This window comes from Chrysochloris asiatica, unplaced genomic scaffold (assembly GCF_000296735.1).
Source record: "Chrysochloris asiatica unplaced genomic scaffold, ChrAsi1.0 scaffold00021, whole genome shotgun sequence".
Classification (NCBI taxonomy): Eukaryota; Metazoa; Chordata; class Mammalia; order Afrosoricida; family Chrysochloridae; genus Chrysochloris; species Chrysochloris asiatica.
Genome location: NW_006408539.1, coordinates 7,114,897 through 7,139,272, shown reverse-complemented (window position 1 = coordinate 7,139,272; position 24,376 = coordinate 7,114,897). Strand labels below are relative to the sequence as shown.

At 39.4% G+C, this 24,376-nt stretch overlaps 1 protein-coding gene across 1 annotated transcript in view; it reads left to right on the top strand.

Moving 5' to 3' along the window:
• CCDC68 (coiled-coil domain containing 68) overlaps positions 1 to 14,007 on the top strand; it is a 38,816-nt gene extending 24,809 nt beyond the window's left edge. The window contains exons 7-10 of the mRNA XM_006837501.1: positions 1,649 to 1,754; positions 3,172 to 3,255; positions 8,879 to 8,955; positions 13,950 to 14,007. Of these exons, the coding sequence (XP_006837564.1) occupies positions 1,649 to 1,754; positions 3,172 to 3,255; positions 8,879 to 8,955; positions 13,950 to 14,007 (325 nt within the window). The remainder of the gene's footprint in view (positions 1 to 1,648; positions 1,755 to 3,171; positions 3,256 to 8,878; positions 8,956 to 13,949) is intronic.
• The last annotated feature ends 10,369 nt before the right edge of the window (positions 14,008 to 24,376 follow it).

Here is a 24,376-nt window from a genome sequence, read left to right as displayed (position 1 = left end):
CTTCTGTATTCAGCTGGGTTCAATAATCCGATGCAATGAGTACTCAGCACTCAAAGACCATAATACTCACAGTTATGGAGTTTATAACTTGGGGAAGTTAACAGGTTACGATTTGGGGTCAGAAATGCATAGGGAACACTTGTCAGCTGCTGATAAATGCCCATAGGACAAATCACTCCACCATAGGCCTCCTCCTGAAGGCACTCAACTTTAGCTCCATCAGTCAGCAAACCTGGCCTCCTCAGTTAACTGCCTGGAGGCACCCGCTCTACAAACAGACTTCCTGCCCAAAGTCACTCAGCTTTACTTGCTCTGTGGCCTGGGAAGTCCACTGCTCAGTCTCATGCTCTGGCTCTTGGATCTGCTTCTCTGCCTCCTCTGCCTCTTCTCCAGTGCCACAGCTTTCTGTCCTGGATCAAGGAGGTTCAGTGCACAGCGACTCCAGGGTCCAAAAGACGTGTTCCACTCCTGGCTCTTCTTTCATGGTACTGAAATTCCCCTCCTAATGAAATGTCTCTGGTTGCGTAGTGGTTACAAATCGGGCTGCGAACCTCAGGGACAGCAGTTCAAAACTACCAGCTGTTCTGCGGGAGAAAGATGAGGCTTTCTGCTCCCGTAAAGATTTACAGCCTCAGAAACCCTGTACAGGGTCGCTATGGGTCGGAACTGACTCCACAGCACATAACAACAACAATGAAATGTCTAATTTTAAACCCCTGTTAGAGTTCCAAGTTTTTACAATTACAATGAACTCTGCTCACGTCCACAGCAGAATCATGCCATCTTATCAAAGTCTTCTGATAAGCAGGGTGAAAACATTGGTGGGCGTTAGGAAGTATGGCTAGAAGAGATACTGGAGAGTTCACTACATCACAGAGGAGAATTGTTCCTCAGGGTTTTCTGAGCTGTCATCTCCACAGGAGCCGACTCCCAGTTTTGAGAAAAAGTTGAGTCACAAAGATCCCATGCCTGGTGGTCTTGTCGCAGTGCATGTTGCTCGTAATTTTAATCATGCCGCCAAGAAAAGAAACAGCTAAAAGCTATATAATTAATTTCAGTGACTTAAATTGAGCTCTGGAAAAGCATGAATAATATAAATTCAGTGTTGACCCATCATTTTTTCAAAATGATAAAGTCTTAAAATGTTCGTGGGAATTTTTTTTCTTTTTTTCGTGTCCTTCCTCTAGATATCGGGATTATCAAAAACAGTAACCCAGAATGTAGAGTAAACCTGTATTATTGGGAATGGGGTTCTGATTATATGTACAATTCCCATTCCTGTTCCTAGGCTATAATGCCACTCTCACTTGTTGGTATCTGTACACTTCGGTGGGTGCCAGGTCTGTGGGTGCACAGAGGTGTGACAGGTTTGATACATAAGTGCAGCACACCTCGCCTCAACGGCCTACTGGACAGAACCACAGGTGGCCAAAAAGGAGCTTCTGACGTTAATGATCTCAGTCTTACATCTGAGCAAATCAGCTTTGTAGCTATTCCTCTTTGGGCCATCATGGGTGGCCTGTGGATTACTGGGTCCCTCATCATGCCCTGTGGCAGTGTAGTGCATGGGATAGCGGGTCTGCACATGCATTAAAAAGGTGCTGGATAACTCACTAGTAAATCTTCCCTTTTTCCTCTACATTTCTAGTTGCCAGGATCTTCAAATGGAGATTTCCACTCTCCAGGAGCAAATCTCTCATCTGCAGTTTGTGATTCATTCTCAACATCAGAACCTGCGCAGTGTCATCCAGGAGGTCAGATGGATTGATTGTATTTCTCTAGTAGATGGGATATTTACACTATGAAGACCAAGTAAAGTGGCTTGTGTGGCCTTTACAAGTAATGTGATTGTTGTCAGCCCCACTGAGACACTCTGTTGGTTTCATGTGCAATGTGGTTGTGCCTTGACTGCCCTCTCTTGTCTAAGCACCAACACTTGGAAAGTGCTCAATGACACTAGTTTAGGGAATTGTGTTGAACTCCTCTTTAGAAGTTTCCTAACCAGAGAGTGTACCCTATTCTTTAGCAGATCTTGAAGATCAGGGGAGTCAGCTCTTTCTTAAAGGAGAGATGGTTTTCAGAATCTCGTGAACAGTATATTTATTTAGAAAGTTGCTTCAGGCAAGGACTGTAACCTGGCTTTTCTCTGGGAGACATCCTTGTTGTTGTAGCTAAGTGCTGTCGAGTCGGTTCAGACCCACAGCGACCCCTTATAAAGTTTCCGAGGAGCGACTGGTGGGTTTGACCCTCTGACCTTGTGATTCAAATTGACCTTGTGGTCCAGTGTCTTATCCTGCAGCACCACACCAGGACTCCTAGCAGGTGATGAAGAAGATAGTGGTGGCAGCCTGCTGGATGGTGAACTAGCTATAGGAATGTTTACGATCTCCCTCAAGGTGTAGATTCATCTGCATTTGGAGATCTGCTTTCCGTCAAAAATCAAGCCTCCATTCAATTATTTACTTAATACTTGTTTCCAAAAGGAGTCCTTCAATATAACTTACGCTTTCCAGACACGGATCTACGTAGCATCAGTGGATGCTTGGCTGCGTTCTCATTAGAGGGCCAAAGAACTAAGCCATGGAACTGGAGAGCCAGGAAGGACCTCAGTGCCATGCTACACTCCTGATTTACAGATCATAGAGTGGAGGCTGGGGTGTTTAACAGACAGAACTGGTGGGTGGTGGAGCAGGCCTTAGAACCCAGGTGTCCTCACTCTCCATGGCCCCTTCTGATCCTCATCACGCCTCCTTCCAGCTCCACTCATCTCTTGGCTGGTGCTTTTCCTCCAAACAAAGCAGACACTCATTGTTGTGCCTCTGGTGGGTAGATGGCTTCAGGAAGCCTCACAGGCCAGGCAGTGGCCTTACAGCAGACCCACCAGGTGCAGCTACAGGATGGAAACATTTCATTGCTGAGCAGCAGAAGGGTGATTAGTGCTGTTGTCCACGGGGACACTCCTCCTCAATTCGGCTTAAGCACACTCTCCAAAGGTTCACTTGTAGAACTACGTGCCGGCTGAGGTAGCCTACTGAATGTGCCAAAGCATTGGGAAGTGTATTTTTCTATTGTAGGATATCATTTTACCTCCAAAGAAAGTACAATTTCACACTTAATTACTGTTGCCTGTTGTCTCACAAGATTTTTCCAATTGTGTCTTCTAATTCTTAGATGGAAGGGTTGAAAACCAATCTAAAAGAACAAGATAAAATAATTGAAAATCTGAAGGAAAAAATTAACATGCTTGAAGCCCAGGTAAGGGGGACATCTGTTGCATATACTGGTGTGAGTGCATGTGTGTGAGCACATGTGTGAAAGTGTCTGTGTAGAGTGTTTTCACATATGTGTATGTGTGTGTTTATGGGAGCATGCATATCAGTGCTCTGGAGTGTGAGTGTGTATCAAAATGTGTTTTTGTAAGCATGTGTGTGTTTGTGAGTGTGTGACTGTATTAATGTGCCTGTGTGAGTGTGTGAATATGAATGTGTTATTGTTGTTAGGTGTCGCTGAGCTGGTTCCAACTCATAGCCATCCCGTGCACAACAAAACAAAACCCTGCCTGGTCCTGCTCCATCCTCACAATTGTTGTTATGTTTGAGCCCATTGTGGTGGCCACTGTAGCAATACATCACATGGGGGGGGTCTTCCTTTTGTCACTGGCCCTCTACTTTACCAAGCATGATGTCCTTCTGCAGGGACTGGTCCCTTCTAATAACATGTCCATTGTACATGAGACCATGTTTTGCCATGTTTACTTCTAAGGAACATTCTGGCTATACTCCTTTCAAAACAGATTTATTCCTTTTTCTTATGGTTCAAGCTCACCAGTTGCTCCACAGAAACCCTATACAGGATTGCTATGGGTCAGAACCAACTCAATGGCACTTAACAACAATATAATATATTCAGTATCCTTCATCAACACCTTAATTCAAAGGCATCAGTTCTTCTTTGGTCTTCCTTATCCATTGTCCAGCTTTTACATGCATATTGTTGTTGTTAAGTGCTGTCCAGTTGGTTCCAGCCTTTTAGAGTTTCCAAGGAGTGCCTGGTGGATTTGAACTGCCAACCTTGTGCTTAGTAGTTCAGTGCTTATCCTACAGTGTGACACCAGGAATCTTATGCATGTTGTTATTGTTATTAAGTGCTGTCAAGTCAATTCTGACTCACAGTGACCCACTATAGGGCTCCCGAGCAGTGATTGGTAGGTTTGAATTGCCAACCTTGTGATTAGCACTCTAGTGCTTGAAAATACCAAGGCTTGGCTCAGGTGCACCTTAGTCCTCAAAGTAACATCTTTGTTTTTGAACAGTTTAAAGAGGTCCATTGCAATGGATTTATCCAATGCAAAAATACATCCCTCAATTTCTTGTCTGCTTCTCCCGTGGACATGGATTGTGGTTTGGATTATATGCATGTGTGTTCACTGAGAAATGACTAGTTAATAGCATTACATTTGCCTGATAATTTATGTTTATTTTAGCCATATTAGAGTCGCTGTATTAAGGATTTTCTCTTTTGTTGGAGATTTTTGAGTCATGGAAACGTTATTTTTTTCTTTGGTGATCTTTCTACCCTAGCAGTGTTTTCTTCCTTCATTTGATGAATAAAATTGAATCTTATAGCTCCTTTTTTTTTTTTACAACCTGTAAGTTTATTTTAGACATCTTTGAGTATCATCAAAAAATTTCCATCTAATTTTATAAGATGATGTATTTTTTTTTTTTACTTTTACACATCATTCATCATCTTAATTTATAGTTTCTGATGTTTATCTCCTGTTTATGCATTTCTATATTATGCTCATATGTAAAAGCATCTTCAGAATGCCTTTTCTAGACTTTGAAGATTATCCTACTTTATATGATCACTGTCATCCTTAAAATTAGATTTAATTTCAAGATTGTATTGATAGATGAGTAAGTGTGCAAAAATTAGGTTCTTTGGATAACTGTGTGTTTAGTTATGTGATGCTGCTGTAACAAATACCACAGGTGGATGACTTTAACAACCAAAAATGTATCTGTCACCATTTAGGAGGTGAGAAGTCCAAATTTAGAGTTCTGGCTCTTGGAAAAGGCTTTGTCTTTGTTGGTTCCGGGGAAAGGTCTTTGTCTCCTTTGAGCATCCGTAGGCCCAGCATTCCTTGAAGATCTTCATACCTGTTGGCATCAATGTTGCCCTGGATCTAGGAACATTACAGTACATGGATCCAAGGTCCAAAGCATGCACTCCATTCCTCCCTCTTCTATCTTGGTGGTAGTAACCCCCCTTTCACTGTTCACTTCTCTCTCTTTTTATATCTCAAGAGATTGATTCATATTACACCCTAATCCTGTAGATTGTATCAACCTCAGTAACTTCATAGAAGTAAGGATTTACAACAGAATAATTTTCATATGAGATCAGGATTTATCCTATCAAATCATGTCATGAGATTAATTATATGATATGGAAGTGATAACTGCATCTAAACTGCTAAGCCACTGAGCATCCTGACCCAGCCAAGTAGACACAAAGCCTTTATTACCATAGTCACCCTTTGTCAACTTAAACCCGCATCACCTCATCTTGTGAACTTGCTTGTGAATTGCTAAACCAGGAGAATTCTGTCGCAACCAAGTGGACACAAAACCTTAACTATGATATGGTGTCAATAATCTATTCTTAAATAAAGCCATCAGAATAGCAGACATATTCTGGCCAGTGATTTGTAGTTTTGTAAACTAATCATTTAATGAAATTCATGCGAATTAAATGATAAAAGTAATTCCAATACCCTTGTGACATAAATGTGTACATTTGTGCTTGCTTTAAGTAGGTTTTCTAGTTGAAGGACAAAGGACACAAGTCCGTGAACTCAGCACGTTGTTGCTGACTGCTCTTGAGTCATAGCAACTGCAACTCCGGTGACAGAGAAGAACTGGCCCTCAGGGTTCCCTAGGCTATAGTCTTTACAGGAGAAGACTGATGAATCTTATTTTCTTAGAGTGGCTGGTGGGTTTGAGCCATCAACTTTTTGATTACCAGCTAAGTGCTTAATGATTGTGCTATCCTAGCTCCTTGAAATAAAACTAAATATCCAAATTTGGTCAACAAACTAACGTTAGCACAAAGTCCAAATAAATGAAAATAAAATCAGTCTAACCTGTGATCATTCTTGCATACTTTTTGTATCTTTTGGTGCTCAGCAACTCAAGGAACTAGGATTTATTTTGGAAGAAATCCCAACAACTTGTAAGTTACTGTCTGGTCATAGACTACTTGTGGTCTAACATTAGTTGCCATCTTGAAACATACCAATGTGTTTCAAATTGCTTTATAACCCATAAGCGCTATATATAGAGTTTTCCTCTGCTGCATACATAATTTATTTGGAGTGTTTACTACATTTATCTTTATTATACAAAGAACGTATTTGTTTTTAATTGACCAAATGTAAGAGATGTTTCTTGGTCAGATTTAGCAGTTAAAATAATTCCTGAAGTGTCAAAGTAAAATAATGAATGTGTCAAAAGACACTGGCTGTATCTTTTAGTTGTTGTTGTTGTTGTTGTTATGTGCCATGGAGTCGATTCTGACTCGTAGCGACCCTGTACAGGGTTTCTGAGGCTGTAAATCTTTACAGGAGCAGGAATCCTCATCTTTCTCCCACGGAACAGCTGGTAGTTTTGAACTGCTGGCTTTGCAGTTCACAGCCCAATTAGTAACCACTACGCTATCAGAGCTCAGTGTAAATATAGTCAAAGATGCTAAGGGCTAAGACTGGATACAATCCATTCTGTCTCTGCTCCAGTGGTTCTTCATCTGGGGTATCCATTAGGTGGTTATTGGGGGAGTTTTGAAAGTCCTGATGCCCAGATTGCAACCAACTGAAACAGTTTCTGGTGATGAAATCCACACGTCAGGTAATGGTTCCCAGATAATTGCTATGTACAACCAAGGCTGAATGAAAACCACAGTCTTAGTCCTGTGAGTCTCAGACTTGAGTAGGCATTAGATGGTCTGGTGAGCTCGTTAAAACACTGAGCTTCTTTGAGTGGCACTGTGGGATAATGCACTGGACTGCAAGGTTAGTGGTTCAGACTCGTCAGCCGCCCTTCGGAAACCATATACAGGCTGCTGCAAGGCAGACCCAGCTCAAACACAACTCCAGACCATCAGAGAGAGTCTTACAAATGTCCATTCTATGACTCTCTAAGCCCTTGCTTCCCGAAAAAAGGGAAAAAGAGATCTTTCAAAGCCAAAGCTTCGTTCACTTGCCGCCTCCCCTACTACCTCTCAGCCCCAGCTCCTGCCCCAGGTGTAGCCTTTAAAGACCTCTGACCTGAGATTCAGCTGAGCAGCCAACCTGCAAAGTCGAGCTTCATCCTTCCCTTTCCAGATGTGGAAAAGGCTATGCCTTGGACTAGCTGGGTTATAGAGAAAGCATCTACTTTCTCTATAAGCAGAAGACCTGGCTTTACCTTAACTCTGCTGTGAACAGGAAGTGGAGCACTTAACTTCTATGGACCTTTATTCCATTTTCTGTCTAAAAAAGTAATTTGCACCTGAGTATCAAAACCAACCGCCTTTAAGTTGTAAAACCTGTGCTGGGAATTAAAGCTGCATGCTTTACATATCTTTATCTTGTTTCAGAACTTGAGAAATGGGCATTATTAGTCCATGTATTATACAGAGGGAAACATTAGGCACAAAGAGGTTAAGAAACTAAATGAGGTCACACAGTTAGTAAATGGTTATTCCACAACCATACCTGAGAATTCACACTCAAATGGTTCGTGTTATTAGTCATTACAGTATCTCTCAGAGTTTTAAGATTGTTTTCTGATGTACAATAATTTGATTTTGTGATATTTTATTTGTTCCTCCCGAGAACATATATAAGATTGGCAAGGTAGATTATTTATCTCAAGTATAGGGATGAAGATAAGGAGCATTGGTGGCACAAAGCTTAAGTGCTTGCCTGCAAACTGAAAGGTTTGGAGATCAAACCCACCCAATAGCTTCACAGGGAGACTCACTGGTGATCTGCGTCCGTAAAAGTTACTGGTAAGGAAACCCTATCGGGCAGTTCTATTCTCTTACATGGGGTTGCTATGAATCGGAATTGATTAGGCTGTCCGTAACAACAACAAAACAGATTAAGAACTTATATGGATGATGGGGAATTTTGGCTACAGGTCATGTCAATTCTGTACTAAAGAAGAGATGGTGCCTATATTGATGGGGCTTGTAACCATGAGGAGGCCTTAATGTGGCACTGTAGGATAAGCACTGGACTGCAAACCACAGCGTTGGCAGTTCAAATTCAACAGCTGCTCTTCAAACCCCAAAAAGGGTCACTATGAATCAGAACCAATTCAAAGGTACCCAACAACAAATAGCCACCAAACTGAGCAAGAAAGACAAATGTGTAGTCAATACTGTGGGTCATGTTAGTAAAGTACTTCACATCTTTCAATGTCAAAGAAACTTGGTAAAATCAAGCACAGTTTAGTTGTTGAATTTCAAAGGCTAAATCAAAATACTGAACTTTAACCCCTTAAATACAATCCCTAAAATTTATTCATTTTTCCAAGCACGTGAAAAATTATCTTGATCTTCACAGGTTATAATATATTGTTATTGTTGGTAACGCATAGCAAAACTGTACAGGGTTTCTGAGGAGCAGCTTGTGGATTTGAATTGCTGACCTTGCAGTTAGTAGCCCAGTGCTTATCCTACAGCGCCACAATAGGTTATAGATAGTGACTCTCAGTAGGTTATGTTCGGTGTTCTAATAGAGTGTCTGCATCAAAAGCTTATCACCAAGGAGTGTGGCCAATAGATGCACTATCTGATCTGTGCAAAAAAAATGTATTTTTTTCAATTCCAGAATAAAGAACTAAAGAACAAGGTGGCACTCTGGTCTGAAACTCCGAGGACAGTGGTATCTCAGGCAGTTTCTACCAGGTAAGGTTTTCCTGCCTCCCCCAGCCCCATCAGCCTTCCCAGCCGCTGGCCTGCTCTTATCTGTTAGACATTCATTCTAGTAGAGACTCTAGCTGTTAGCACTCGGGATCTTACAGGTGTTGTGGTGAGCCCTAAATTACTTGTGAGGGGCTTGAACTTACTTCTGTCTCTTTTATTGGAAGGATCCCACATCCTATAGGCAGTGGATGGCAAATATATGACAATGGCAGATTTAGTTAAAAGAGATCTATTCCCTTTTCTGAAAATAGGAGACTTGGACTGTATAGATTTGTCCCCGCTCTCATAGTCTGTATTCTGTGACTAACCTCCATACATTGGATGCATGCTGTCAATGAAATGGACCTTCACCAGTGTGCAGTAAGGTTCACTTTACTCTGAACTTGACTTTAATAGAAAGGGATTGTTTTCAATCAGTCTCAAGTTTGGTTATATTTACATAGTGGTGTACAAACAATTGATTTAACCGAATGCGAAAGTTGGACAGTGAATAAGGAAAATCGTAAAAGAATTGATGCCTTTGAATTGTGGTGTTGGAGGAGAATACTAAAAGTGCCATGGACTGCCAAAAGAACCAATAGATCTGTTTTGGAAGAAGTGCAACCAGAGTGCTCCTTGGAGGCCAATATGGCTAAACTTTATCTCTCATACTTTGGACATATTGTCAGGAGGGACCATTCGCTGGAGAAGGCTATCATGCTTGGTAAGGTGGAGGGTCAGAGTAAAAGAGGTAGACCCCTGATGAGATGGATTGGCCAGGTGGCAGCATTGATGGACTCAAGTGTGGCATCAGTAGTGAGGTTGGCCCAGGATCAGACATTGTTTCGTTCTGCTGTGCATGGGGTCGCTATGAGTCGGTTCCAACTTGATGGCACCTGACAACAACATACTTACCATTTCAAAGTTTTTAAAGAAATTAAAATTTGACAGGAGGCACAACCTCTTTCCTTCAAAACTGACTTGTCATTTTTGTTCTGAGCAGATTCAGCTCACAAGCATTTATTCAGCAATTATTCAATGAGCGCCCCCTGTAGGCCAGTGGTGGGGATGTAATGGTACAGTAAAGTGTGAGCCCTGGAATGAAGAGGCAGTGGTCCTCGAGCCTTAGTGAACATAAGAATCTTGGGGTGTGCATGTTAAAAAGTAAAGCTCCCTCCTCACCTGTAACTCAGAGATGCTTATTTGGTAGCCTCATGGCAGGGCCTAAGAATCGGCATTTTAATGACTGCCCTAGGCGATTCATCAGTAGGTAGTGTCTAGACTGCTCTTTGTAAACTCCTGGCGTAGGGTCCCAGGAGGACACAGACATATAACCTCTGAATGACAGAAGGTGGCAAGCACAGGGTAAAGCACCCTGAGAAAACAAGGACGTGAAATTTTTGCTCAGATTTCTTCAAATCTGAGAAGAAAATGTAATCCTCAAATGGCTTCCCAGGTATAGGACCCTGAAAGATCTAGCCCCTGCTTGCCTCTCTAGTGTCATCTCTTAACCATCTCCCTTTTGCTTTCCTTGCTCTAGCTCTGCTTGCTTTTTATGCTGAGCGTGTGATGTTTCTCCTCCTACATCTACTGTGTGCTTCATCCTGCTACCCGCCCCATCCACAGGGTCTTGTGCTTTGGGGCTCCCAGTGGGTTTAGCCGTTGGAAAGTTCAGATCAGAGATTTTAGGAAAAAGAGAATTGGATCTGGGCATTTTCCTCCTGGTACCTTCTTTGTGGGTCATCATTGGCCGTCGGCATTCTTTCATAGTTGTCGTAGCTCCTTTCAAGCACATCTTCTCCATTGAACTCTCTTAGGGGTTCTAGAACAGCGCCCGCACTTCACCTCACCTCTTCAAGCCAGGAGATGCTACACTGCTTCTTGTGGTTTTCCTTCTCTCTGTCCACATTTTTGTCAGGTGTTCCTTTGGCAAACTCCCCTAGAACCATTCTAATTGCAATGTTCCTTCTGAGACCCTGCCTTTCTGTTGCTTAATGGCCTGAGCGTACAGAAATGTACACCTGTAGTTTTTCGCTCCTTTCTCTTATCCCCATCCTCCACGCCGTATGTAACCAGAACTCATCCTTTATTTCCCAGCTTTTAAGCTTCATGTTCACAGAGCAGACCTCCTCCGTGTCCCTGGCAGTACATCCAAGTCCTCGGTTATACATTCTTAAAACACCCAGTTACCATAACTGTGATTAAATCATCACCATGTAACTAACTATTGGGCCCTGGTGTAATGCTGTAGGATAAGCACTGGACTGGTAATCACAAAGTAAGCTGTTCAAACCCACCAGCTGCTCTCAGAAACCCTATACAGGGTTGCTATGAGTTGTAATTGACTGGATGGTACTATTTATTTACTGTCTGTTTCCCCCAAAAAGGAAGAAATTCTTTGAGGATAAGAGATGTGTTAGTCATGTTCACCACTGAATCCTCAAAGCCTGTCATATAAATATTTACTAATTAAATGACTGAATATGTGTAGGTATCTATTATCCTTTTCTTTGTCCAAAGAAAAGTCAGATCTCAGCTTTTACACTTGAAAACATGACAGATCATCTTTTCTCTTATGCTTGTCTTTCTATCACTCATATTCTCTATTCTACTAATGGACATTTAAAAAATGATCAATTCTTTGTAATTTTCTAAATTTCCATATGTGTAAAGATTCAAAGATTTAAAGCCTCAGCACTTAACAACCACATCTCTGAAACCAAGGAGTTCTGGTGACATAACAGTGAAGCAGTTTGTTGCTGACTGGAAGGGTTGCCCTTTAAACCCACCAGTAACTATATGGGAGAAAGACTTGGTGATTTGCTCCCATAAAGGTTATGGCCTATAAAACCCTACAGGGCAGTATTGAGTCACATGTGGTTACTCTGAGTCAGAAATAACTCAGCAGCACCTAACAACTACTCAGAATCTCCCAAACAAAATAGATTGTAAATATTACGAGGACAGCAATCTTTCTGTAAATTTCTCTTTATTTTCTGTAGTGCTAAGGACAAGCGTATTTTAAAACTACCAAATAATGAATGAATCCAAGCAGTGAAATGACCTGTCAAAGCCATCAAATGATGGTTGAACCAATATAAGTCATTTAAAATTTTTGACAGACTCTGAAGTGGCGAAATGTAAAAAAAAAAAAAAAAAAGACTTTTGGGATCAAGTCTTACTTCCATAATACTCTATGGAATTATTACTTAAACTAAAACATAGTTGTAATTGCATGTATCAGTTTTAAAATGATTAAAACCCTTATGTTCTCACGGTGTTTGAATTCCTCAGTCTGATCCCTCAAGGGAAGAATCTCATTTTTGGAATCTTTGTAGCATTGTACCTGTGGTGGAAAATCAGTCCCACTAGGATTAGCCTCGGTTTAGGAATTCAGACCAATTCATGTCCCCTCTTTAAGGCTTCCTGCCGCAGTGCCTCTCTTTTCTAATGATGTATGTAACTAGAGACTATGGATGAAATGGTTAAGAATCAAGTCCTTTCAAATCTTTGTGCCCCCAGATGCTAAGTTACCATCATTTTGGCCACTAGCCCAGCAACTTCTAAGAAATGAAGCTTTAGAGGTAGCCAAGGAGGAGGTGAGAGGCTTACAGTTCAGAAGCAAGGAGAGAAATCGAATCACTTCAGTTGGGGACAAAGTGAAGAGTTTGGAATGGAGAACAAGAGTGACTTCCCAAGGGGAAGTGGGATGCTCTGTTTTCTCCCTTCCATCCAGATATGGTCCCACTCTGGGATGATGGGGCACCATGGCCAACCTCAGCTACTTTGACCCTGGAGAGGATGGGGTCAGAGTGAGGTAGACTTAACTTTCTCTACATTGTAACTATTTCAGTATCGAATCCCGAGACTCTGGCTGGTACAGAGGGATATGTTGGGGAGAATGACTTCTAAGGCTGATTCTTTAGCTGCACATAATTAATGTTTAAAAATCTACTAAGTTTAGAGACTTCTCTTCCCCTTGTAACTTGAGAAAGGCTCAAGGTGGAAATTTCCTAATTGAAATTTGGAAACTGGATTAAATAAATAGCCCCCTTTAATAATTCTTGTAGAAATACTAGTGTTAATGAGATCAAGGTAGTTCTCACGTGGGTAATATGAAATATGGCCAACTGGCTGTTTGAGAATGTAAATAGTAACATGGTTTGAAAACTCTGGGCTCACCAGTATACGATGCAGCTATAATTCTAGTGAAGGAGTAGAGCAGCTGTTAAGGCAAAAATGTATGTACACTGAAAAATTAAACTTGAAGTATCTCATCTGTAACTCATAAAATATAGTTTTCACTTAGTAAGTATAAAGAACTTGATGACTTTTTCTGCTGCATGAGTTGAACACCAGAACTAGTGGTTTTCTTAAAATTGAGGCCATGTTGTTAAAATACACCACATATGAGGAGACTTCAAAATGTTTGTGGGAAAACTCCATTATTTTTTTTATTTCATTTTTCCATGGACTTTTTGATGCCCTCTTGTTTGTAGTTTTAATGATTAGATCACACTCAGTGACGAAAGCAGCCGAGGGTCTGAGAAACCTACAGACCTAAAGCATCCTGAGGGACAGACTATGGGCTTGTGGTTCCTGTCCCAGCTCACACCAATGTTACCTTCCCTGGTTTCTAACAAAAAAATTAGCAGTTTAAACCCACTCTGAAACTCTACCTGAAAAAGACCTAGTGATCTGCTCTCATAAGTATGATAGCATATGAAACCCTGTGGGGCAGTTCTACTCTGTTCTTTGGGGTTGCTATCCATCAGAACGGCATTCAACAGCAATGCATTGGCAATGATATGATGCTGTTTATTGAATGGAGATTTGGTCAGAATCAGTTGACTGTAGTCACTGAAATCAAAACCGTTAGTTGAGATTTGGTAGGATGGTGGTAGTTAAAAGAGGAATGGTCTAAAGGTAAGTCATTATATCGCTAAATTTAAATGTGCTGTTGCTTGATTTTGATACTTGTGTGGTCTTTCCTGCAGTGAATTGATGACTCAAGGCACCTCCCCATATTTGATGTTGATTAGACTACGGAAATGAAGTGACTGGAGAAGATCTGATTGAAAAAGATCAATATGTGAATCTTACTTATTCCTTGAAATAGAGTTCAAACGTGTATGTTAAAATGATACACTATCAGTATTTAAATGGGACTTATTACAATGATACATTACTAGCTTTTCAGGAACACAATATTCCAGAAAATCAAACACATAAACAAATGGATGGAAGGGACTCTTTCTTCAAAACTTACCAACTGACTGAAGAAACTAGAAACTTTCCCTTGATGGGAGATGGATTCTGCTTTAATTCTTGTTTTTTTTTTTCAAACCTGAATTTCATTTGTGGTCAGCACTGACCTTTTGATAGTGGTGTCTATGCGAAGTAAGAGTATATGCATATGTGAATAAACATTGTACTTTAAAGTTGACCTTTGGATAAGAAGACATATTTTATTATGATGTGAAATTCATTTCCTGACCCATTTTTAGCAAGGATAGTCTCTACTAAATTTTAGGTAGGAGAGGAGGTAGATTCTTTTTACCCCATTCCCCCAACACACTCTATTCCAAAGTTGAGAATCATGACTGGCTCATCACATATCAGGAAGTGATGATCTTCCATTGTGTTGAAATTGAGCGTCGGTTCAGAATGAAAGCTCCAGGTCTGTGTCCCATAGACATAGCCTGCAGGTGTGTACTCGTCGTACTCTGCCATTGTGATGAGTTTCCTTTTGGTGTTCATATTCAACAGATACAGTATCTGGGGGAAGAATGACACATAATGCTGTTAGCCCATACCTAACCCATACCTCAGTGGAAATGTATATATCATTATATATTTATCAACATGTGGGCTAACAGCAGTATATGAAGCCAGGAAGGGTCTGAATTCATTGATTAGAATTTTGTGTCTAGTACTTTTGTGAAAGTGTACTTACATTTTTGATACATGCATACTTACGGGTGGGATTTGTGGTTACTTTAAATAAAAGCAAACTAACTTGCTGAAATGCAAACATTCTGACATTTAGCAACGCAGAACATATTTCATTTAAATGAATAATTTGAGGCTTTGGGATAGCCTTTCTGATACGTAACTCTACACATTTTCTCAGGAAAGATGCTTCAAGCCTTTCAATATGGATTATGAAGTATCAGTGGTATTACCTAAAATATTTAAAGGTATGTACAACTGAGGGTGGTGCTGTAGGATAAACATTGGATTACTATCCCCAAGGTTGGTGGTTCAAACCCATCATTCACTCTTAGGAAACCCTATTTGGGGCTGCTATAAATCCAAACCTACTCGGTGACATACAACAACAACAATTTAGATGGAATAGTGTATATATAAATTTATCCAAATACTGTCTGTAATCCTTGAGTTGTTGCATATGTTACATATGTGTGATTTTTATGTTTCAACTTGCCGATTTTTATTGCTTGCAGAATTTAAGGTATACATTCCTAATAACATTCAGTGTACACATGCTCCATATGAGGGACAGTTCTAAATACTTTTTCTGTAGTAAGTCCTTTAGTCCCTCAACACTCCTCAGTAGCAGGTCATATTATTATCCTCATTTTACAAAGGAAGATAATAAAAGTGGGCCAGGAACTTGTCTAGCTGCTGCTTGTGGAACAAGGCTTTGAACCTTTTGCCTTTGTTAACTCTTCTATCTGCTCAATTAGTCTGAAGCATTTCTCAACTATAGAAATGCCTTCCTTTCTTGGGGATTCTGTTAGAGCTTAATCACCATGCATGATTTTAATAACTGAGCTTTTAGAATGAATTCATCCAATTGAACTAACAATTTGATGATTTAAAAAATATATACATACATATTTGAGAGTCAGTATTAGAAAGACACTATTGGATTTGATTCTGCTCTTCTCATTGTAAAACATGGAAGTCCAGCTGCATCTAGTACAGATGGAACCTGCTCAGGTGTGCTCTAGGTGTCCTGTGGCATGTTCTATGGAGCAACAGAAAAGAAGCAGTTTCAGAAGCCTAAAAATTTCTGAACATTTCACATATAAAAAATATATTCACAGTGGCATTAGCAGCAGCATTTGTGCATCGAGTGTGGGTTATTTCCTGTATTATTATTGTTTCTAAAATAAGACTTTCTGAGTGAACAAGCAAAAGATTCTAAAGGGATATGAAACTTACTAGTTGAGATGTAACTCTACATGGTAACATAGGGAAATAAATACTACTTCATTTATAGTATAAAGAATTGAACTTTAAACTACACTAATCAAAATGTTGTGTACGATGGTCTGAGTTAGGCCTCGGAGTTAATGCATGAAGGTGTGAAAAATGAGAAAAAATTTAGTTCTATTTTGACTATGTGTATGATACATCTTTCAAATAATTGTAATATACCTTAAAATAAAATTGATTTATATTATATGATCTCTTTTCAATTGCTTTTTTACATTAAAATTAGTATTCATAAATAAATTGGTTTTTTATTTAATTGCTAGGAAAATCCCAGCTATTTCTAAGTAAATATTGGATCTAAGATGAAATCATCGGGAAATAAGAAAAGATTTTGGACTCAATGATAGTGAAAATTAACATAGCAAAATGTATGAAATGTAGTGGAAGAAATACTTGGAACCTTAAAACTTTAAGTGCTTATATTATAAATTAATATAAAAAGGCTAAAAATAAAAGCTTCAATACATAAAACTAGGATCAAAAAAGAAAGTAAAATCAAACTAAAAATAAAGGAAATTAGAAGTAAGAGCAGAAATTATCAAAATATAAGGCAGGCAATAGAGAAAATTCATATGAAGGGGCTTCAAAACTTTATAAAAAATTTAGAAGATTTGAAAATTTTCCATGAAGTTTCTGAAGCCCCCTTGTAAAGCTGAAAGTTTGTATTTTAATAAAAGAAAACACTAGTCACTTGGGTCATAAAGTATAAAAAGGTTACCTCTATAAATATAACTATACAAAGGGACTTCAAAATTTATATGGAAAAATGGAAATAAAAGATAATAAAATTTTTCTCTGAACTTTTTGAAGCCCTCTTATATGCCCAGGAATATGTAAGTTTAGATGAAACTGATAGATTTTTTTAAAAACACAATTTAGCGACATTAACACAAAAAAGAAACAATTTGAATAGCTCTAAGTAAGCACTGGATTGCTAATCTTATGGTTGGCAGTTCAAACTCACCAGCCCTTCTTGGAACCCTATACAGGGTTGCTATGAGTCAGAATTGACTCCATGGCAAACAACATCTATTTTGTTAGTCATCCTAAATCTTTCCACCAAGAAAAGTTAGGTCTAGAATTAATTTGTGAATGATATTAAACCAATGAATTAATGAAAAGAAATAATGTGTTAATTATTTCAGAAATTTAAACGGGACATTGCCCGTTTTATTTTATGTGACCATCATAATCCTAATAGCAAAACTTACCAAAGACGTTATAAAAACAAAGAAAATACCCACTAATATCCCTCATGTACATAAAGCACAAATTTCTATAACAAAACAGCAACTAAATCTAACAATATGTTTAAAGGATAAAACATCATGACAAAACAGGGCTTATCCAAGCCATGCATGTTTGGTTTATGTTTTTAAAAATTAGTCATTGTAATTCATCATATGTAGAAAAAAGAGAAACTATAGGGTCATTTTAACAAATGAAGAAAAATAAAATACCCATGCATGAAAAAAAAAAGAACTTCAGCAAATGAGGAATTGTAGGGAAATTCATTCTAATTAAAGAGCATTTATAAAAAGCCTTCAGGTAGTTGCTTCACTAACAAATAATGACAGACTGTTGCTACTGACTCTGGGATTCTGGCTTTGGACAGACTGCTTTAACCTCTCATTTATAACGTTGTATTATTCTCAGAAACTATACAGCATTGCTATGAGTTGGAACCAATTCTGTGGCACTTAACAACAATAATTGCAGATTCTGACTTCTGGTGTGGTGCCGTAGAATTGGCCCTGGACTGTGAACCACTAGGTCGACAATACAAACCCACCAGCCGCTTCTCAGAAACCCTATACAAGGTCTCTGAGTCAGAACTGATTCAGTGGCACTTACCATCAACAAGCCACTGGAATTTGGCAAGAAAAAGAAAGAAAGGGCATACATTTTGGACAAGCCAAAGCAAAACTCCCTATTCCAGTTCATATGCTTGTTGAGATCGAAAAGTGCAATTAACCTACAAAACAACAACCAGAACTAATAAAATGAATTTAACAGTCATCGATGGTAAGGTTACAATGCAAAATGTACTAGGAGTTTGATATTGGCAAATGGACAGATAAACCTATCACTGGACACAAGAGAGAATTCATTAATAGACTTAACGGTGGTGGCTATGTGCCACCGAGTTGGTTCTGACTCACAGCAACCCTTTATAGGGTTTCCAAGGATAAGCTGGTGAGTTTGAACCCCTGACCTTGCAGTTCAAACCAACCTTGTGATCCAGTGCTGATCCTATGGAGCCACGCCAGGACTCTGTAAAGATTATAATCTTAAGATCCCGTGGGAACAGATCTAGCAGTCACAGTCAGCTTGATGGCAGTGGCATTGGTTTGGATTCAGCATACATAAAGAATTCTTAAAAATAAAACCACTTTTAAATGAGCAAAAATGAACAGTCATTTCACAATAGAAGATACATAAGCAACCAATAACACACGGAAAGATGCTTAATATCATTGATTTTTAGGGAAAAGCAAACCTACCAAAATATACTACCCATTGTTGTTGTTAAGTTGCAGCCACGTTGGTTCTGACTCATAATAACCCTACAGGGTTACTGAGGAGCAGCTAGTGGGTTTGAACTGCCAATCTTGTGGTTCAAACCAACTTTGCACTACTGTATTTACCCTACAGTGCCCCACCAGGACCCCTGCTATCCATTGTTGTTGTTGTTGTTGTTAAGTGCCATCAAGTCGGTTCTGACCTGTAGTGACCCTGTATAGGGTTTCTGAGGAGTGGCTGGTTTGAAGCGCCAACCTTGTGGCTCAAACAGAGCTTGTGGTCGAGTGCTTATCCCACAACACTACACCAGGATTCCTACTACCCATTGTAGTTGTTGATAAGTGCTGTCGAGTTGGCTTCGACCCCTAGTGACAACATATAGGGTTTCTGAGGAGCATCTGGTGAGCTTGAACCAGCAACCTTGAGGTTCAAACTTACTTTGCAGTCTAGTGCATTAACCCATGGCACCAGAGGTACCCCATAGGGTTTCTAGACTAGTAAATTGCCAGGTCTTTTCTGCCTGAGTGGCTGATGTGACCTTTTGGTTAGTAGCTGAGCACCTTAACCATTGTGCCATCAGTACTCCTCTTAAATAGCATTGTTGTTGTTAAGTGTTGTTGAGTCGATTCCAGCTCGTAGTCACCCAGTATAGCGTTTTCAAGGAACAGCTGTTGGGTTTGAACCACCGACCTTGTGGTTAGCAGTCCATTGCTTATCCTACAGCTTTCCTCTTTGAAGGAAACATTCAAGCAAAGCCCACAAGAGGTGTGCACAGTTTATCATGCCAGGGGAAGGGGAGTCCAGGCACTAACCCTGCCCAGGAGCTGCCAGGTTAGTCTGGGAATGACAGGGATCTCAGGCAGGCAGGACTGGCAAAGACAAGTATGTCCCAATATCCATCACATCACTGCCACACAACTTGTTTCATGTTTTCTTTGTGTAAATTGCTCCTTTGTACTTCCTTTCTGTTCTTGAATTCTGAATGGTGATTAAGTACTAAACTTTCATTTCAAATCCCCTTCTTAGTTTGCATTTCCACTGAGAAAGCCCGTCTCTTCTTGAATGGTCCCAAACCACTGCCACCTAGTCTATTCCAACTCATAGTGACCCTGTGTAGGGTTCTGGAGACTGTAAATCTTTATGGAAGTAGACAGTCTCACCTTTCTCCCATGGAGCAGTTGATAGGTTTGAACCACAGACCATATGGTTAGTAGTGCACTGCTTACCCCACAACGCTAGCAGGCTCCTTCTTGAAAGGTTACCGAAGAGAACACAGCTGAGTTGCCTCCTGTGAGAGAAATCAGGAGAGGAGAAAGATGCCATGTATTCATAATTTAACTCCATACGTTAATTAGCAGGGCTCCCACATCTGTTTCTAGTTCACTTTATCATTAGAGTGAATGCATCCAAGATGTAAATTTCTCTGGAGCATCAATCAAACAGATGAGGTCTCTTGTAACATTGCTGCTGAAAAGAAAAGAGTCTTTTTCTTGAAGACCTCTGGAAATGGTCCAAAGCTATGATAATTGCAGAGATCTGATTACTATCACAAAACTTTTGTAGTACCTATGAAAAGAACAACAGAACGATCCAGTATTGTGGAGCCTGTTCCAACAAACAATGACCCTACAAAGCAGAGTAGAACTGCCCCATAGGGTTTCCAAGGCTAGTTCTCTCATGGCACAGCTGATGTCTTAATTAGCATCCAGCACAAGCAGAGCTCCACCTATAATGCAACCGTTTATGTGGTTAAGTGCTGTAGGACCATATATAGAGTTTCCGCGGAGCAGCTGCTTGGTTTAACTGTTGACTTTGTGGTTTGCAGTCCAGAGCTTATCTTACAGCATCACACCAAACAAATTATAATTAGTGTGTTGGCTTCCTGGACCTGAATGCAAGTCGCTTAAATGAGTTTACAAAGAAACAACACTTCTCATATTTTTATAGCTCTTCTTTATCCACAAGTAGTCATTCAGATGAGAAATGGAATTCTTCCTGGTAATGAAAACTGAGTAATCCAACATATTTTGAATATAGTAATAAAAACAGAAATTTTATCATTTTCGTGAATGTCAGGAGGCCCCTTTTTGTTGTTATTGTTGTTGCTAATATGAGACATGCTATGACAATTTAAACATCCTGTAAAACCATCAAGAAACCAAATCTCTGATGGTCTTATCCTGAATTATTTAAGAAGAACCCAGGGGGCAAAGTTGTTGCCTTCATGAAATAGCATAACTGCTTCTGGGTAGAAAAGTTGGGAGAATGATGCCAAGGATTTATTTGCTTGCAGTATGATAGTTGTTTATCTTTAAATTAAAAACTCATCATTATCTTGGCAAAGTCTAACTAAGTAACATATGGAAAAAGAACAACTTTGGGAACAAGGCAGTCTTTGCAAACGAACATTTTAAAGGAAGCTGCATGGCTGTGGTCTTGAACTGACCTTGAACATCAGGTTTTTCTCTAGTCTGGGATTCAGGGAGGTATCGACACCTGCTTCAGCATTTTGGAATGGGAACAAATGAGATGCAATCCAAGGGGGCTTCAAAACCTTCATGGAAAGATTCCTTTATCTTTAATTCTATTTTCCCCATAAACTTTTGAAGCCCCTTCTTATGTGGTGGCGGTGGTGGTGGTGTCCAGTTGGTTCCGACTCATACTGACCCTGTACAGTGTTTCTGAGGCTGCTACTCTTTATTGGAGCAGAAAGCATCTTTCTCCCGCTCATAACAATATTATAGCGTTTCCATAAATGCATAATAAAATGTTTCAACCTATTAATTGCTCACTTTAATAAATTTGTAATTCAAATTTATTATAACATTTCTCTTGTGAAGGCCACTATTTAAACAGAATAAATAATAGTTTGTGGATATGGGTGAAATTCAAAATCACTTGGCTAAGTCCAAATCATTTCTCATTTCACAGTTGAAAATGGATATAGCATTTTAAATGTGAAACAAGTTCCATATTGTTCCCAATTTAATGTTAACCCACCAATATATCCAACTTCAGTACAGACATAAGGTCCATTTGAGTACAAAAATAATTGATTAAAAATGCATTTTTATTTGAAAACGGTGCAGAAACAATCACTGAATACAGTTCTCAACCATAGTATTCAAACTCAGGCAGACACCATAACATCATTGGACGCTATAATTTCTGAAGCCACTAGAAATTTGGTACAACAATAATTAGAGAGTTTGTCAGGTATCACAGTCTATTCATGGGCATATAGAATAAAAATTCCATGTTTAATGGTTTAAGTGACATTTATAGCACTACACAAAACAATGTTCTGTGTAGAAGACAGACAAAATGACCAAGCGTGCTTAACCTAACAATGAGGCGACATTACTTAAAGGTAAACTGTCAGGACACAGTGGACCATTTCAGTGTTATGCCAGAACATTATGTACTTGCAGCAAATGAACTAAAGCAGGATCCATTACTTTTCTTACATACTCTCAGATTCCGTCAGTATCTTTCACGAGGCTATGGACACAAAAGCCCAATCGTATAAGGAGGATATTGACCAAGTTGATATGTTACTATTCCAAATATAATTGATCTTCTTGAAAGAAATACAAGAGGATATGCAAAAGATTGTTTTCAATAACTTCAGATATATTAAACCTTCTCATTAAAATACAATGACCTCAAATTGACCTAATACCTCTACTAAAATTAGCATCTTAGCCCTTCTTTACACAAGTGGTTTAAATTACGACTCAGGTTTTTGTTAGCAGTTCTTTGCTTATGACAACAGAGTCTGTTTATAAAATGGAACATAGTTGACAAACCACTTTCTTCTAGATGCTCTCATTTGAGCATGATACTAACCTGGGAGGCACATAAGAGTTTATAAGCCTCATATGCCTAAAGGGTGTCCTGGTGTGGCACTATAGAATAAGTACTGGACCATAAATTCTGTTTGAATTGCAAGGTCGGTGGTTTAAACTCACCAGCTGCTCCTTGGGAATCCCATACAGGGTTGCTATGAGTTAGAACCATCTTGATGGCACTTGACAACAGCAATGTGCAGAAACCACTAAAGTATTTATTGACCGACATACCCACTGTCCCCCAATTGTTGTTTCAAGTTGCTTGTCTACCACACGAGGATAATTTTGCTGAGGAGAATTCAAAAATGGTTACAGCAGTATATCCACAGGGAACGGCCAGAAATGTAATCCTGAGAATAGGATGTGAAATGAGAGATTGTTTGATGTCGATGGATCTTGAATGAAAGCACAAAATACCAGAAAGATGTTTGTCTGTGTTTTATTGACTATGCAAAGGCATTCAACTGTATGGATCATAAAAATGATGGATAGCATCGTCAAGAATGGGAATTCTAGAACCCTTAATTATGCTCCCATGGAACCTGTACAAAGACAAAAAAGGCAATCATTTAAACAGAACAAGGGGAAACTGCATGGTTTAAAATCAAGAAAGATGTGCATCAGGGTTATATCCTTTCACAATACTTATTCAATCTGGATATTGAGCAAATAATATGAGAAGAATGAGAATTCTTCTTTATGAAGAATGTGGCATCAAGATTAGAGACATCATTAAAAATCTGCAATATGCAGATGACACAACCTTGCTTATTGAAAGCAATGAGTACTTGAAGCACTTACTGAAGATCAAAGAACACCTCCACCTAAAGAAAGCAAAAATTCTCACAGCTGGACTAATCAGCAATATCATGATAAATGGAGGAAAGACTGATGTTGTCAAGGATCTCATTTTACTTGCATTTGCAATCAACACCTATGGAAGGAGCAATCAAGGAATCAAACAATGCACTGCACTGGGAAACTCTGTTACACAAGAACTTTTAGCATTAAAAAACAATGTCACTTTGAGGACTAAGTGTACTAGGGTGTATCTAACCCAAGTCATGGTATTTTCAATTGTCTTATATGCTTGAGAGGAGTTCTGGTGTGTCTCTGTAGGATAAGCACGGTACTGCTAACCACAGGGTCAGTATTTCAAACCCACAAGCTACTCCTTGGAAACCCTACACAATGTTACTATGAGTCGGAACCAACTTGATGGCACTTAACAACAAAATATGTTTGAGCTAGCTCAACCATTAATAAGGAAGACCAAAGAAGAATCGATGACTTTGAATTGTGTTGGTGAAGACTATTGAATATATATACAATAAGCGGTCAGAAAACTGAACAAATCTGTCTTGGAAGAAGTACAACCATAATTCTCAGAAGTGAGGATAGTGAGATTTCATCTCCTGGACTTTGGACATGACATCAGGAGGAACTAGTCTCTGGAGACGGACATCATGCTTGGTAGAGGGTCAGAGATAAAAAGAGGAAGACCCTCAATGAGACAGGTTGACACGGTGGTTAGATCAATGAACTTAAACATAGCAATCATTGTGAGGATGGTGTAGGACCAGACAGTGTTTTGTTCTGTTGGATGTAGGGTCACTAAGAGCCATAACTGATTTGATTACACCTGAAAAAATAATAGCTTCCTCTCAAAGAGCATTTGAAAAAGGATCTGGAAAATAAAAGGATAAGAATAAGCACACATTTGTACCTAACCAACAACAGAGAGTATTTTCATGTGCACTAGACATAAGGCCAGTAGTCACTGGTTAAATAATGAATCTATTGGG